Source organism: Bos javanicus, chromosome 19, assembly GCF_032452875.1.
Source record: "Bos javanicus breed banteng chromosome 19, ARS-OSU_banteng_1.0, whole genome shotgun sequence".
Taxonomy (NCBI): domain Eukaryota; kingdom Metazoa; phylum Chordata; class Mammalia; order Artiodactyla; family Bovidae; genus Bos; species Bos javanicus.
Window position 1 is genome coordinate 63,904,432 of NC_083886.1, and position 15,654 is coordinate 63,920,085.

General features: G+C 51.0%; 1 protein-coding gene across 8 annotated transcripts in view; it reads right to left on the reverse strand.

Moving 5' to 3' along the window:
- CEP112 (centrosomal protein 112) overlaps positions 1 to 15,654 on the reverse strand; it is a 330,761-nt gene that overhangs the window by 48,139 nt on the left and 266,968 nt on the right. For 7 of the 8 annotated variants that reach the window (XM_061393053.1, XM_061393051.1, XM_061393050.1 and 4 more), the window contains one exon: positions 15,357 to 15,506. The exons of the other annotated variant lie outside the window; for it this stretch is intronic. In XM_061393053.1, coding sequence (XP_061249037.1) covers positions 15,357 to 15,506 — 150 coding nt within the window. The remainder of the gene's footprint in view (positions 1 to 15,356; positions 15,507 to 15,654) is intronic. 8 annotated transcript variants of the gene reach the window in all.

Sequence of the window (15,654 nt, forward strand, 5' to 3'; positions counted from 1 at the left end):
ACAGGGAAGCCTGGCGTGTCGCAGTCCATGGGGTCACAAAGAGTTGGACATGACTGAGCGAGTGAAGAATGACAAACAGCAGCAAAGACAGGCCAGGGGCTGGTCACTGAAAGATGAGAGACAAGAACATGCTCTTTTCTTGGGGTAAAGCCTGTAAGTATGATTGTTTTTTTAGCACTAAAATCTTGTTAAGCATTTCTGCTTGAAAAGTTCAGAGAAATGCTCAGAATGGTTTGCCTCTGAGAGACACAGAGGAGACAGGAAGAGGAGGGTCTGAGGAGGCGCCCAGACATGTCGTGGGGGGTGCAGGGATTCAGAGATGCTTCCGAAGGTGGATGGCTTGCTTTCTCTGCGTGTGTGTTGCCGCAATTTTAAAAAAATGATATAAATGATCTTATTTACAAAACTAAACAGACTCACAGATTTTGAAAACAGACTTAACTTTACCCAAGGGGATAGGCTGTGGGGAGGGATACACCAGCAGTCTGGGATGAACACACACACACGACTGTATATAAAAGAGATGATCAACCAGGGCCTACTGGACAGCGCAGGGAATTTTACTCAAAACTCTTATATGGGTGGCTTACATGGGAGAAGAATCTGAAAAAAAACATGTATTTGTACAACTGGGTCACTTTGCTGCACACCCGAAACCAGCGCAACACTGAAATGAACTACACTCCCGCAACATTTTAAAGAAGAAAGTCCTTCTAAGAGGAGCTCTGCTTCTACTGCTCATGCAGCCCACACGACGACAGCCCACACGCAGAGGCGACGCTGGGCCCGGCTGTATTAGCAGTGACCACCCGCGAGCCAGCAGGTGAGCGCCGGGTGACCACGCGGCTAGGCTCCAGGCTGGACTCGACTGTGGTGAGCGGCCCTGACCTGCTGGGGCTGGGTGTCCAGAGCAGCAGCAGAGGCGCCAGCTGTCAGCACGCCCTGTGTCAGCACTCCTGTGAGCGCACTCCCGCGTCCACTCTCCCGTGTGCGCGCCCCCGCGTCCACTCTCCCGTGTGCGCGCCCCCGCGTCCACTCTCCCGTGTGCGCACTCCCGCGTCCACTCTCCCACGCGTGTGCTCCCGCGCCCACTCTCCCACACACGTGCTCCCACATCCTTTCTCCACGCGCCCACTCCCGCGTCCACGCTGTGGGGAGAGAGAGCCCACAGGCGGGCCTAGAGGACGGAGCCCAGGTCGGTCTCGAGAGGTCACCATCACGGAAGTCTTTCTGGGGACAGAGGCACCTGAGAGGAGATGCAGAGCGAGCAGGAATGGGCGGGGCGGGCCGCCCACCTGGGCGCGCGGCGCCACTGGGAGGCCGTGGCCAGGCCTACCTGGACGGCTGGGGATGTGGAACCCCATGAGCCTGTGAGAGCTGGGGTGCATTCCCAGGCCCCCGGGTCTCCGAGGACCCGAGAAGTGAAGGGGGATCTGGGGGTGGGGCGGGGACAGGAGGGGCCAGCCTGGGGGTTAGCGCTTGCCCAGAGTCAGGGCAGAGACAAGCCCCCAGGGACTGCAGCCCACCAGGTTCCTGTGTCCATGGAATTTTCCAGGCAAGGTGACTGGAACGGGTTGCTATTTCCTTCTCCAATGATGTACATGTGCATGCTAAGTCACTTCAGTCGAGTCTGACTCTGCAACCTCATGGACCGTAGCCCGTCAGGCTTCTCTGTCCATGAAGGTCTCCAGGCAGGAGCCCTGGAGTGGGGCCTCTTCCTTCTGCACCAACGATGTATACGTAGGGCTTACTAAGTAGAAGCACTATGCTCCACACCGCTCAAGCGGTAAGCCGTTTACTTCTCACTGCCATTCCTGCACATTTTACTGTAAACTGCTTCTTGACATGAGGAAAGTGGGCCAGAGAGCTGAGGTGACTTGTCTGAGGCCCCGCAGCTTCCAGATGGTGGAGGCAGGGTTTGGACCCACGCGGTCCCGGCTCCAGAGTCCCTGTCAGGAAGGCCCGCCAGCCTCTGAAAGGCAGCACACGCGAGCGTGTCAGGGAGGAGTCTTTGAGCCTCAGAAAAACGAAGCAGATGCAACAGGAAGGTGGGACTTCGGGTGACGCATCCCAGTTCAGCAAAGGTTGGAAAATTGCTCAAAGGGACCCAGAGCCGGCCATTTCCAGTCAGTGTCTTCCAAAAACACAGCAGGCTGCTGTGTCGACGGCTTTCCTTTGTTCACTGACCACAGGAATAAAGCCATCGAACCCAATGGATCTTCAAAACAACCAGTCTCCTCTTGGAAAACAGACTCTCAAAAATCAGTCTTGGCCTAAGTGTCTACAGAGCCCAGGCCTGCAAGACGGTGAGGCGTGGTTATTCACCAGTTTCCTTCCTTTGGAACGCCCTTAAAATTAGCGAGGGGTCCAGAAAGTTGCTTCTGGAACCCTCACCTCTATTCTAAATTGACCTTGAATATTCTGATTCCAAGGACACTTGGTGATAGTTTAAAAATCATAGCAAGTGACAGAGCCAGCCACCGAGGGACATGTTCCTTAAACATCCAAACAAGCGCTGGCTTCGCTGAGCCCCCGGCCAAGGGCAGTCACGGGAACCAGGCACGACGTGAGGAGACGCTTCATCCGTTCCGGCAGCTCATGTAGATTTTAAAGGAAAATGCATTTTCCTTTATGTCCATGTGTGTTTGGATACAGTGAGCACGAGGGAAAGGCTGAAGAGGTGGAAGCCTGGGCTCAAGGCCTGATGCTGCCAAGAGCTGCGTGGAAAGGACCACACCGCCCCCTCCATGGGCTCAGGACTTATTTGTGGAGCGGGGTGGGGATGAGGGCAGGAGAATGCGGGTAGGGGCCGGTTATCTCCAAGTCTTTTCCACTTGAAGATACTGTTGGTCAATGAGATGTTATGGACTGGGCTGTAGCTGGTATAAAAGGAGGCGGTTTCACAAGAATCGACTGTATTTAAATACTCTGCTCATTAAGCTTTAAGAATAAATGAACAATGGATTTGAACAGGAAGATGGTGAACTCAAGTAGAAAAGCACCATCAGATGAAAAGAAATTAGAATAAAAACTCAGACAGAGAAAAGGTAGCTTAGGATTGGAGCTCAAGATCAGTGTTAGTGAAAAGGCTTTGGGCTGAGGAGGTAAATGGTCGACGTGTCATGAGGCCATGTTGGGGCTGCAGCAAAGCCGATCCGTGGAGGAGACCCGCTGTCCCGCCCGGAGGGACTGGAGGTCAAGTGTACACCTCTGGGGTCTCCAATCCAGTGTGTCTTGTGGTTCAGTCACTTGGTCATGTCTGACCCTCTACGACCCCGTGGACTGCGACGCCAGGCTCTTCTGTCCTCCACTATCTCCCAGGAGCTTGCTCAAACTCATGTCCATTGAATTGGTGATGCCATCCAACCATCTCATCCTTTGTCACCCCCTTCTCCTCCTGCCCTCAATCAGGGTCTTTTCCAGTGAGTCAGCTCTTGGCATCAGTTGGCCCAAGTATTGGAGCTTCAGCTTCAACATCAGTCCTTCCAATGAATATTCAGGGTTGATTTCCTTTAGGATAGACTGGTTGGATCTCCTTGCAGTTCCAGGGACTCTCAAGAGTCTTCTCCAGCACCACAGTTGAAAGGCATCAATCCTTCGGCGCTCAGCCACCTTTATGGACCAACTCTCACATGTGTACATGCCTGCCTCGTGCGTAATCTTAGTCACACGCTGTGTTCGAGGAGGAAGACACGCCTGATGTGGAATGTGAGCCACCTCGTGATGTTCGTCGTGATGTCAGTCAGAACTTGTTCCTTGTTCCAACAGGAGCCCAACCACTTCTACAGCCTTCCCCTGGGAGATGAGTACTTACAAGGTGCTGTTTTATTGACTCTCAAAGAAAAAATCAGGTCAGATGCAGACTCTGTAAACAAGGATCTGCAGATACTATTTAAAAACAAAGGGAGCTAGATAAGCCAGCTTGGAAAATAGAGAAGTGAGTAAATATATCTCTCTGAGGAACATGAGTGTTTGCTAACATTTGAAATAATTGGCTTTTTGAGCAATAATGGAATATTGTTGACAACAGTGATTCCCTGAAGGGAACTGGCTGTCCAGCTGAGGTCTGGTCTGAGCTCGATGGGAAGACAAGTTTACTGGGAAGAGCTTGAGAAGGACCCAGCTCTCGGGGTGAGGAAACACAGGCCAGCATCACTTTTGAACTTGGAACGAATCTGCCCTGAGGAATGGCAAGGATATATGATGGAAAAAGAACTGGGAGGAAAAGAAAAAGTAACGCTTGCTCCTACGAGTGCTGCTGCTTTGTTTTATGAACTAGTCTATTTGTTTTGGCTGCAACTGAACTCAAGAATGTTCTCTGCATATTTCACAGTGTAGTTTATAGACATCAAAGGAACAATCTCTCCTTTCATCATTATTTACACATAAAAATAATGCAATTTGTGGTGTGTGTAAGATGTTACTTCTTAAAAACCTCTCGAGTCTAATTTATTAATTGCTTGAGATTTAAAGTTAAACAAGGGTGAGATGCAAATCACATGTTACTCTGAAATATGTTACCACCAAATCTTGGTTTATTAATGAGATGTTGAGCAGCCATATGAATATTTATTTAGGTGGTTAGAGGGCTTCATGAAGGATCCTGGAGCAAGTGACAGAAACATAAAAGCAAAAGGGTTTTGCTTCTCTTGAAAAAAACGGGGGCTGTGTCTTTGTTTTTAATTCCTCTTTCCTCTGTGCTTCCAACATTAAAGCATTCCTGCAACCCACTAACCACCCCGATCTCGCTCGCTCCAAATCTCTAGTCTCAGCTGCTATGACAGCAAACGACTCCTGCTGACAGCCTTGGAAATGACATTTTGGTCTTTTTTGATGGCATGACGACATCACATGAATTTTTTTCCTCATTATCTGCTTTTGGAAAATTAATTATAAAAACTAGGCTTATCCTTGTTAATTTACTGAATTGATTTAGTTCCCTAGAAATTCTGTGTAAAGTTAACTCTCTACATGTTGTATTTCTTTAATGCAACAAATTCCCTAAAAATAACATTATATAAACGTAAAGCAAAATGACCAAGGCCTGTCTTAAAATTTTTCCATGATTTACAGGCACATTCAGGAGAATCAGTTATGCTGGTACGACTGCTTGTTATTCACAGCTTCACTTTTTTTCCTAAGAATGTATAACTGTTGAATATATGGAGATACATACATATTACATTGGCCAAAAAGTTTGTTTCCGTTTTTACATAGCATCTTACAGAAAATTCCAAAAGAGCTTTCTGGGCAACCCAACATATGCATTCTTCTTTTTTTTTTTTTTTTAAGTACACACACACACCAATACCATATACAGATAAACGTGCAACCCATTTCCATTTTTCACTGGATATCTGTATCCCAACCTGCACAGGTGAATGTAGGGTCAGGGGAAACACAGTCACAAGTGTGTATGAGTTACGCCCCTCGTCCAGGTGGCCTGTGCTGGAGGCCACCTGCCGCCTTCCCGCATTTTTGAGGCCCATTCAGGCAATGGTAAATGTACATAGTGTGTGGCATCTTTCCCCTGACTTCATGCTGGCAATCTTGCCTCACTTTCAAAGGCAGATCTACTTCATTCTTTGATCGATGCTTTCAAACTGTGGTGCTGGAGAAGACACCCGAGAGTCCCTTGGACTGCAAGATCAAACCAGTCCATCCTAAAGGAAATCAACCCTGAATAGTCACTGGAAGGACTGATGCTGAAGCTGAAGCTCCAGCACTTTGGCCACCTGATGTGAAGAGCTGACTCACTGGAAAAGACCCTGATGCTGGGAAAGACTGGAGGCAAAAGGAGAAGGGGGCGGCAGTGGGTGAGATGGCTGGACAGCATCACCGACTCAATGCACGCTCTGGGAGACAGGGGAGGACGGGGGAGCCTGGCGTGCTGCAGTCCACGAGCTCATGGAGCGCAGGACACTTGGCCGCTGAACAGCAACACCAAAGCATCCCGCTGCTCTCATGCAGCACCACTTATTTCTCCATCTTTTTGCTCAAATAAGGCTACAAAGATACTGCAGAGCTTTGCAAGTTTATCCGTGGGATACACCCCTATGAGCGGCACCAAAGGTTCCAATCGTGTGCGTCTGACATAGCAGCAGCTTCCGTCACACCGACTTCCAGAGGCGGCGCCGATTTGAACTTCCAGTGACCATGCATCACTGGGTACTTTTTCAGGGTCAGCATTCACGCCCATCAGGCGGCAGCCAGGCCCTTCGCAGTTCTGATTTACAGTTTAAATCAGGGATGAGAGTCAGCCGGTCCTTACACGTTTACTGGATGTTACTTTTCGTCTGTGAGCCTGTGTCCATAGCTTTGCTCTTCTGCTCCTCTGGCGGGCGAGCCGCCTCCTGGTGATCCCAAAGCTCTCCTTGTGAGGCAGGGAAACCAGTGATCCAGGGCTGCTCTGGCAGAGCTCCTCCTGCTGGGCGGAGCTGAGAGCCTTCTGGCAGGGACAGCAGCCGAGAGAGGCTGTGTTACACCATAGCGAGCTGAGAAGGGCTCTGAGTAGGGTCCTAACGGAGGAGTAAGGAATGCCTTCGAGGACTCCAGTGACACGCTTGAGATAAATGGGGATGAAGGCAAGAGGACAAAGACGAACCTGAAGTGTCCAACAGGAAACAGCATGGCTGGGGGGTGACCCCGCTGGGCGGGAAGGAGGAGCCGGCTTGGAGATGCTCACTTGAGGCTGCAGTTACTGAGCAGGTTGCGGCAGCGCATCTCCGGCAGAAGATGATGGGAGCCATGGGGACTGACCAGTCAGGCGAGGCTTCCTGCGAGCATCTCAACAGAAGTGACAGCCAGAGAGTCACAGGGGAGATGAGCGCACTGTGCTGGGAGACGGTCCGCAAAGCCCAGCCCGGACCGGAGGCCGCCCACGCAGGGGGTGCGAGCGCAGCAGAGGAGACCCGCCAACCAGGAGTGGTGTGAGCTCCCCGATCCCGGCGGGCAGACTGCGGCCAGTGGGCTATGTCCTCACTCAAGCCTGTTCTCCTAAATAAAGTTTTATTGGAATACAGCCTCACCCATTTGTTAACAAACTGTCTGAGGCTTGCACAGCACGGCACCAGGAGCTGGGTCACTGTGACGGAGACTGTATGACCCCAGAATATCCACTCTCCAGCCCTTTTCGGGGAAGGTTCTCCAAGCCCTGCTCTAGAGGGAAAGTTGTGGGTCAATATGGTCAATGCTGCATGGCGTTGGGGGGGCACTAGAGGTGGGAAAACACCTCTGGTTCAGGCCTCAACGACTACATCACGCTGGGATTAGTAAAGGGGCCTGGGGGACGCGTGGGAGAGCTGACTCGGTGCCTCAGAGAAAGCAGAGCAGGAGGGTGCCCGGCAGCTCGAAAGCGAATCAGGGATGGTGGAGAGCCGTCCGTCCACTGTCTGTCCTTCCAGCCCCGTCTTGGGGAGGTGGACGGTCCTTGCAACCGTGGGGCCTGGAGCTGGAAGGCTATGTTATAAGACACAGCGATCATTCAGTCACTTTAGCTGTGGCCGCTTAGGTAATGATGAAATCACATATTTCAGGTCATCATACTGACTTTGAAACAGCTTCGGATTAGTTCAGAATTATTAAGGATGAAAATATTTCCAAACAGTTATTTGTTAATTTTTTCATATATGAAAGGAAAAAAGCTGAAGGATGCACCTATATTCCAGCATCTGAGGCAGCAGAGCCGTTCCCAGTTTGGACCGCGCGGTGTTGCGGGCTCTTCCACGAGGCACAGGCGTTGGCGCACGACCCCTGCTCCTGCCCGTGTCCGCCCTCCGCAGGCGCTCTCACACTCACTCACCCGACTCTGCTCGGCTCCCTGTTATAACACACAGGCCTGGGCCCAGGGGCTAACAATGCTCTTCACAGTGCTTGAAGGTTTTTTCCACTGAACAAATGACCTTCGACTTGTCTTCAAGTAGAGCAGAGATCTTCCAGAGAACAGAGCTGGAGGAGAGGCGGGGCTGGCATACTCGCGGGGAGACCGCTCGCCCCCTCTGCTCAGCCATCGCCGCGTCCCATGCCCGCCGCCCAGAGCACCCTTCCTGGGGAAACGGCGCTCCCGTTGACGCGGTTAGGACTGGACGGCTGTCTCCCTCTCCGCGTGGGCAGGCCGATCACCTTGGGTGAGATGGAAGGTCCATTTCTCTTCTTGGCATTATTACTCCAGCTCCAGAGGGCACCGAGACAGCGTGCCCTCCACGCCCTTAGGATGAGCACAGGGGAGACAGGAATTAGCTGGTGAGCAGGTTCCAAGCAGGGCTGTCTGATGCCAGGCTCCGGGATTGCTCCCTGTTTCTCAATGTCCCTGAAATCCCGCAATGAGGTCTGTAATTTTATTCTCTGGGAAGTGGATTCCTGTGAGCTTTCAGCACAGCAACAATTGCCCAACCTTATGAAATGCTCTTTCCCCTCCCTCCAGCCCTGCTGGTAACACAGACCAGATTGCTCGACGGCCCCCTGGCAGCGATCTTTCCTCGTAAACTCCAGGCAGTGGCCAAGGCAGAAGAGCATCCCAGCTCTAAAATCTCTTTTCTGTACCTACAAGCGAAAATTTTACAACACCTCTCTGCGATGTGAAATCTCTGCTCGGACATCTGGCTTCACAGCGAGGCACTTTCAATCCACCAGCTTCACAGACAGGACTCGGCCTGGGGGTGCCCGATGCTGGAGGAGAGCTCCCGGCCCTCCTGCAGAACTGCCCCTGCCCACATCCCCCGCCAGCCGGTGGGAGTTCAGGGGCAGTGCTGACGGACGCTCAGATGGCCGGCTCTGGTGGGCAGCCTGGGGTTTGGGGAACAGAGATGCTGTGTAAACACGGCGAGGGGGTTTGATTAGAATCTGCCTGGGAGGCAAAACACAAACCTGCCAGCCCAAATCGGAGCCGTGTTCGAGCTTCTGCTACTGCAGCACAAAGCACTCCCGAGCTCGCTGCCGCCAGCAGCGCGACTCCAGAGTGAAGGCATGTGCTTCCTTCCAGAGCCTTGATTTAAGAGGTAACATCAGCTGCTGAAGAATCCGCCTGCGATGCAGGAGACTCGGGTTCACCCCTGGGTTGGGAAGATGCCCTGGAGAAGAGAACGGCTACCCACGCCAGTACTCCGGCCTGGAGAGCTCCATGCACTGTACAGTCCACGGGGTCACAAAGAGTCGGACGCGACTGAGCGACTTTCACTTTTCATCATTCATTTATTCAGTCTATTTCCAGAACTTCCACTGAAACAAACCTGGCAGTAAGCGCTTGTGCTCAAGAAACTTAGGGTCTGCTCGGCAGCAGAAGGAAGCAGAATCCAGACACGACCTCCTCTTTGCAATCCCCAAGTCCTCTCAAGACCACCGACTGTTCTGGAAGGTGCGAGGGAGTTTCTGTCCGTCCGCTCAGGGGGTTCGTATGCGTCACGCCGCACGTGGGTCTGGGTGCCGCGTGTTGCCCCTACCCACAGACAACGACGAGCTCCACGTCACCTCCCTAGACGTGCAGATCCCGGGGTGCAAAACATGTCCCACAGCAAGGTTTCAGATGAGGACGTGGGGACAGCATCAGGGTGCAGTGGAAACTTCAGTAGAGGAAGGAACAAACCTGGCATGGCTTCTCACCCAGACACGTCACAGAAGATGACACTGAAACCTTAAGGGAAAGGACTCTACACGGAGACCGTATCACCACGGTGAGCACGAAGGTAGAGAGCAGGCGGTCAACAAGGTCGAGAGAAGGGCAACGTCTAGACAAGCGACTCTCAAAGGATTTGGTCTCTGGTCCCCTTTACACTTTTAAGAAATTAAGAACCCCAAAGAGGTTTTGTGTATGTGGGTTGTATCTATAATATTTACTACATCAGAGATTGAAACCATTGCTGTTCAGTTGCTAAATTGTGTCTGACTCTTTGCAACCCCACGGACTGCGGCACACTCCCTGTCCTTTACCATCTCCCGGAGTTTGCACAAACCCATGTCCACTGAGTTGATGATGCCATCTAACCGTCTCATCCTCTGCTGCCTGTTGCCTCCTCCCCCTCCTGCCCTCAATCTTTCCCAGCATCAGGGTTTTTTCCAATGAGCTGGCTCCTCACATCAGTTGGCCAAAGTATAGGAGATTCAGCTTAAGCATCAGCTTAAGTTTTTCCAATGCATGTTCAGGACTGATTTCCTTTAGGATTGACTGGTTTGATCTCCTTGCTGTCCAAGGGACTCTCAAGTGTCTAGTCCAGCACCAGAGTTTGAAAGCATCAATTCTTCAGTGCTCGGCCTTCCTTAAGGTCTAACTCTCATGTCTGTACATGACTACTGGAAAAACCACAGCATATGGACACCAAATTGGGACAACTCAATCCCCAGGGTGACATGCCGCTGCCCGCACACCCTTTAAGGCAGTGTGAACTCAAAGAGCAGTCAGCCTGACCAGCCTGTGAGCGCCCTCTGCTCCAGCTCTCCCGCCCCTTCCCTAGGCTCCAGAAAATGCAGAGACTCTACCAGCAAGTGTTATATGGAGGGGAGGTTCGCTGCACTTCAGAGACAGTTGATACGGAATGCTTAGCATTTAGGGGGATCCTGGTTAAAAGCATAATTTATCCGTGTTACTCTATTAAGCTTAACGATAAAGACAGACTTCTTCAGGAATCCCCTAGAAACAGCAAACTGCGGACCTGGGAAAGCTCAACCTTGCCTAGTTTTCTCCACGGCAGCTTTATGTGCCACGTGAGCAACGTCCAAGTTTTCAGGTGAAAATGAAGATAAGGATACTATGTCCATCTCACAGGTTATTCAAACATAAGGGTTAATCATAAGACTTTTTTAAAACTTTTTTTTAAGATTTTTTTTTTGATATGGGTCACTTTTAGTCTTTACTGAATTTGTTACAATATTGCTTCTGTTGTTTTCATGTTGCCTTTTTTTTTTTTTTTTTTTTTGCTGTAAGGCACGTGGGATCTTAGTTCCCCAACTAGGGATCGAACCCTCACACCCTGCGTTGGAAGGTGGATTCCTAACCGCTGGATCACCAGGGATGTCCCAGAAGACATTCTTAAACATGGAAAAACCCGGGGAAGGCAGCACCGTGAGTCTTGAAGGAACCACTTGCCCATGAAATCCTGCCCATTTGGAACCACATGAAAGTTAGGAGTTTGGGGGTGGGAGTGTGGAAGGCTGACTATAAACGGCCTGGTGGGAAGTACCACGTCCTTTAGAGACAGTGTGGGTATGAAGTAAGGTTATGGCTAGAGACAAACTGTGCGTGTCGCAAGCCCAGACCGTGTGCACCCCAAGCAGGAGGAGTGACGAGGGTCAAGGGAGCACGTGTGTTATTCTAGAACTCAGTCTTCAGCCAAAACTCAAATTCTGCCCCAGTTTAACAGTTCTTCCTGTTTCACTCTAGATTCACCCATCTGCCGAATTTAAGTAAAATCAACTTGAGATTTTTCTAAGCCTAACACAAATACAGAATCTAGCGGGTGAACCCAGCTCACCAGTCCATCTGGATCTCCTTTCTCCCTGCAGTAGTCAGGCATCTGTGATGACCTCACCTGACTGCTAAGGTGGTTGGCTGCTTCTGGGTGATGAACTCTGCCGTGACTTCAGGTATTTTTCCCTTTCCCCACTGCACTTGGAATTATTCATGAGCATATGCCATTATCCATTTTTATAAAAACAATAGAGTAGATTTTCTTAAAACAAAACAAAAGAGGCCATGCACGGTCCTGGGCACTGCAGCCCAGCCCAGCTTCTGGGAGAAGTACGCTGACCAGGGCGCACCCCACGCCGCTTGCTGAGCAGAGCCGCCCGCCCGCCCCCGCGCACGTTCCTGACGCGAAGACTGGTGCGCAAAACAGCTGTCGCTGTAAACCCCCAGGTTCTGGGGTGACTTGTTACATAGCAGCAACAGATCTCTTCAGAAGCTTGCCTCTGAAGGTGAGGATGAACTGAAGCAGTGAACAGTGATGAGGACTTCTGCTCTGGAGACGGGGTGTACTTCAGCGTAAAGGATCTGCTTGCATGACCGTGTTTCTACAAGTCTCTATGCCCCAGGAGTTCCCCTTCATAGCATGCTCCCCTCCTTGTCTCCTAGACAGCGAGGCTCATGCCCGCCGTGGGTCTCAGCTGCAGGACTCCCTGACGTCCACCTCTGAACTCCTTCAGGCTAAGGCCTTTTCTTTTCTAGCAAACAATTTTTACTGTGTCATGTTGTCAAAATGTTGTTAGAACTAAAGTATCGGGGGGGGGGGACACTTGTATACCTGTGGCCAATTCATGTTGAGTATGGCAAAAACCATCACAATATTGTAAAGTAATTATTCTCCAATTAAAATAAATCAATTAATTTAAAAAAGAACTAAAGTATAGAGCTAAGAGAGGAAAATTACCACAAATTCCACCACTAACAGTATCCACCAGCAAAATGCTGACACATAATTCCAGCCTTTCTTCTCTTTATATATACTTTTGGCGGGGGGGGGGGGGGGCAAAGACGACCTCTTATGCACTTAATGTTTTGTAAATTGCATTTTCATTGAAAACTGTCTTGTGAACATCTTTCAGATCCTTCAGTATCCTTCTGCAGCGTCGTTTTCTACATTGCTCAGTTTTCAGCTGATGTGCTAGGGTGGAAAGAACAGCACCGAAAGGAGATGGGAACGCTGGTGCTGTGGGGGCCTTTCCCGGAACGGGAGCTCCATGATAGGCATGTGAGCGCGGGAAGGGGCGTCCTTCCGGCTAAAGCTCTGGGCGCGTCTTTACCTGCCACGCAGGGTGGATCCTGGAAACAGCATGCCTCCGGGGTGACTGAATAGTGAGGGGTACTCTGTACTATTCTCCAGATTGGTGGCCCTGTAAGTGGGTTTTTCGGCCTACTCAACACCTCCATCTTCCCCTAAAGCCTCACTGTGACGAAAGGCCCGCGTACCCACGGGAACCCTCCGGTGGCCTGCTTGGCCTGCTGCTGGGTCTGCCGCCCACCCCATCCTCCAACCCGGAAGGTGGACAGAGGCACACTTCACAGGCAGCGCACACACTGTTCTTACAGCACTGCTGACAACCGACATTTAACTACGGTGGTATCTAGCACTACAAACCGCAGGTCCTCGTCGGCTTCCTTGAGTGTATACGCAGACACATGGACTTGGTGACTGTGTCTCTCTCGAGTACCTAACTCCGTTCGCGAATCTGCGTCTACAAAACAAGCATGACTAGAATGCCGAGAGGAACAGCCGCTGCAAAGGTGCTGCCCGCCTTCAGGCAGCCAGGAGACGAGAGCAAGGGCTCCCGCGCTCACCGATGCACCGGGCATGACTCGCTGTCACAGGCAGTGTGGGCACCGGGCTTCTGTGCACGGTGAAGTCGCTGAGGCTCTTGCCTCAGAAGACACTGAACCTGTCCTCGCTGGTCACATCACCCCAGAGCCTTGACTCTTCCATCTGTAAGATGGGACGATGGAAATGCCTTCCTCGACAAGACTACTTATAAGACTTAAATGAGACAATGGAACATGGGATGAAAGGAAAGGTTTGGCAGAAAGCCTGGTACACAGTACTTGTTGAAGAAATACTAGCTCTCATTCTTATTTTTGTGACATAGCCTAAAAAAAAAAAGCAAGGCAACAAGTGTTAACACATTAACACTGATACAGGTCAGTAAAGAAAAAGTCATGCACTTCACCAGAGTATAAATGAATGAATCAAAACTCAAACACACCTTATCTACATTGTAATTTTACTTATTTTCAGGCATCTAAGCTTTGGTCATTATATGTTACAAATATATATATGTATGCATGTATATGGATGCCATGCCTGTGTGCTTAGTCTTATCTGTCTCTTTGAGACCCTTTGGACTGTAGCCTGCCAGGCTCCTCTGTCCATAGGGTTTTCCAGGCAAGAATACTGGAGCGAGTTGCCATTTCCTTCTCCAGGGAATCCTCCCAACCCAGGGACCGAACCTGCATCCACTGTGTCTCCTGCACCGCAGGCAGACTCTCTGCCCGCCGAGTCATCAGGGAAGCCCAGTGTATTGTGTCAATGTATGTCTCTCATCATTTAACTTCAACTTCAGCTTTTATGATCTGACGGTTGGCTGGAAATTAGGATCAGGTTTTTCCGTTGTAACAGGTAAACAGGTTACCACTGCAAAAATAAACAAAACTAGGCAAATATGAATTGTATTTCTTTCAAGATTTTTTTAATCTTTAAGAAACAAGACTAGAAATTATGTTGTTATGGAGTAAATTGATGTTTTCCATTTTGCATATGTTGGGATCCAATTATTTATTTAAAATTTGGCAATTACCAACAACGCAGTATTTGGATTTCAAGTGGAAAAGAAATTCACTTAAAATGAAATCTTTATATAGAAAAAGAGTTGAAAGAAAGTAGTCAACAGTTCATACAAAGCAAAAGAGTTCTACAGACCAATGCGGACTTTTTCCTGCATTTATAAATGAAAATTCAAAGATTAAAAAAGATTATCAGAATATGAAAAAAGAAACACCTTTTTGCGTCTCATCACATGTAGGGGGGAAAGAAATGCTCACAGGTGGAAAAATATAGGGAAAATCTCATGAAGGAGGAAACAGGTCCTCACCCCTGGTCAGGAGGCAGGGTGTGCTGGCCTGGAAGGTTTTGTCCACATCTTAAGGTTTTTGCTTCTATTCGCGCTGCCCAGCGTAAAGGGTTTATATGAAAAAGCAAGCGACGCGGACACTGACTTCCCCCCAAATCACAGGGATGGCCGACAACAGGCCAGAAGAGAGAAGGACGGAGACACTGGGCAGAAGAGGCGAGACAAAGCCCAAACGCTCTGATGTGATCACCCTACCTGCGCTCAGCACCCTTGTAACAAAATCAAATGACCGAGAAACAGCCTTTTGCCGGGAATTCTTTAACACACACTTTCTCTTTAAATGTTACTTATAAAGGCTCCAGACTCTCACCCTCACATTAAACCCCAAATGACACAGACGCTTTCATCCATGTTCTCTGCGGTGAAGTCAGGACCGGCCCAGGGGATCACCCGGCCGTCGGAGGCGGGCCGCCATAGAGCGGGTGTCCGCGCATCAGACCCGGGCAGTGCTGGGGGACGTGGCGCGCAGGGGCAGGTAAACGGGAGCTGCCCGTGCGTTTACCTGCCAGCAGTGCCAACGCGCTCGCTCTGGCCAGAGGCAGCTCCAAGGAGCCTGGGGTGGGCATGGGGTGGCTCTCAAGCATGTATCGGCTGTGGGCGTGCTGGGCTTGAGGTGGCCTGTCCCTGCGGGCACGTGGCCTCGCAGGGCCGGCCGCATCAGAGCCCAGCGCACGCGAGGCCAGGGGGCGCGCTGGACAAGGGTGCCTGCGGCGGCCTCGCCTGCCGGCAGCCACGTGAAAGCGCCTTACCTTGACAGCTCGCTCGTTCTCTCTGATCAGCTGCTGCTTCTCGTCTTCAAACTTGCGCACGACCTCCTGGAGCCGCCGCTCGGCCGCGAGCTGCTGCCGGCTGCTGTCCTCCCGCAGCGAGGAGACGGTGCCCTGCAGCTCGGCGATCACCTGCAACGAGAGCGCGCGCTGCGACTCGGGCCTCGGACACAGCCCGCCTCGTGCACCCAGCCTGCCGGGCGCGCTCGCAGGGAGGCGCGGCCACAGCTAGCGCCCCGCGCACCCGTGCATGAGACTCCACACGGGAAAGCTGTGAATG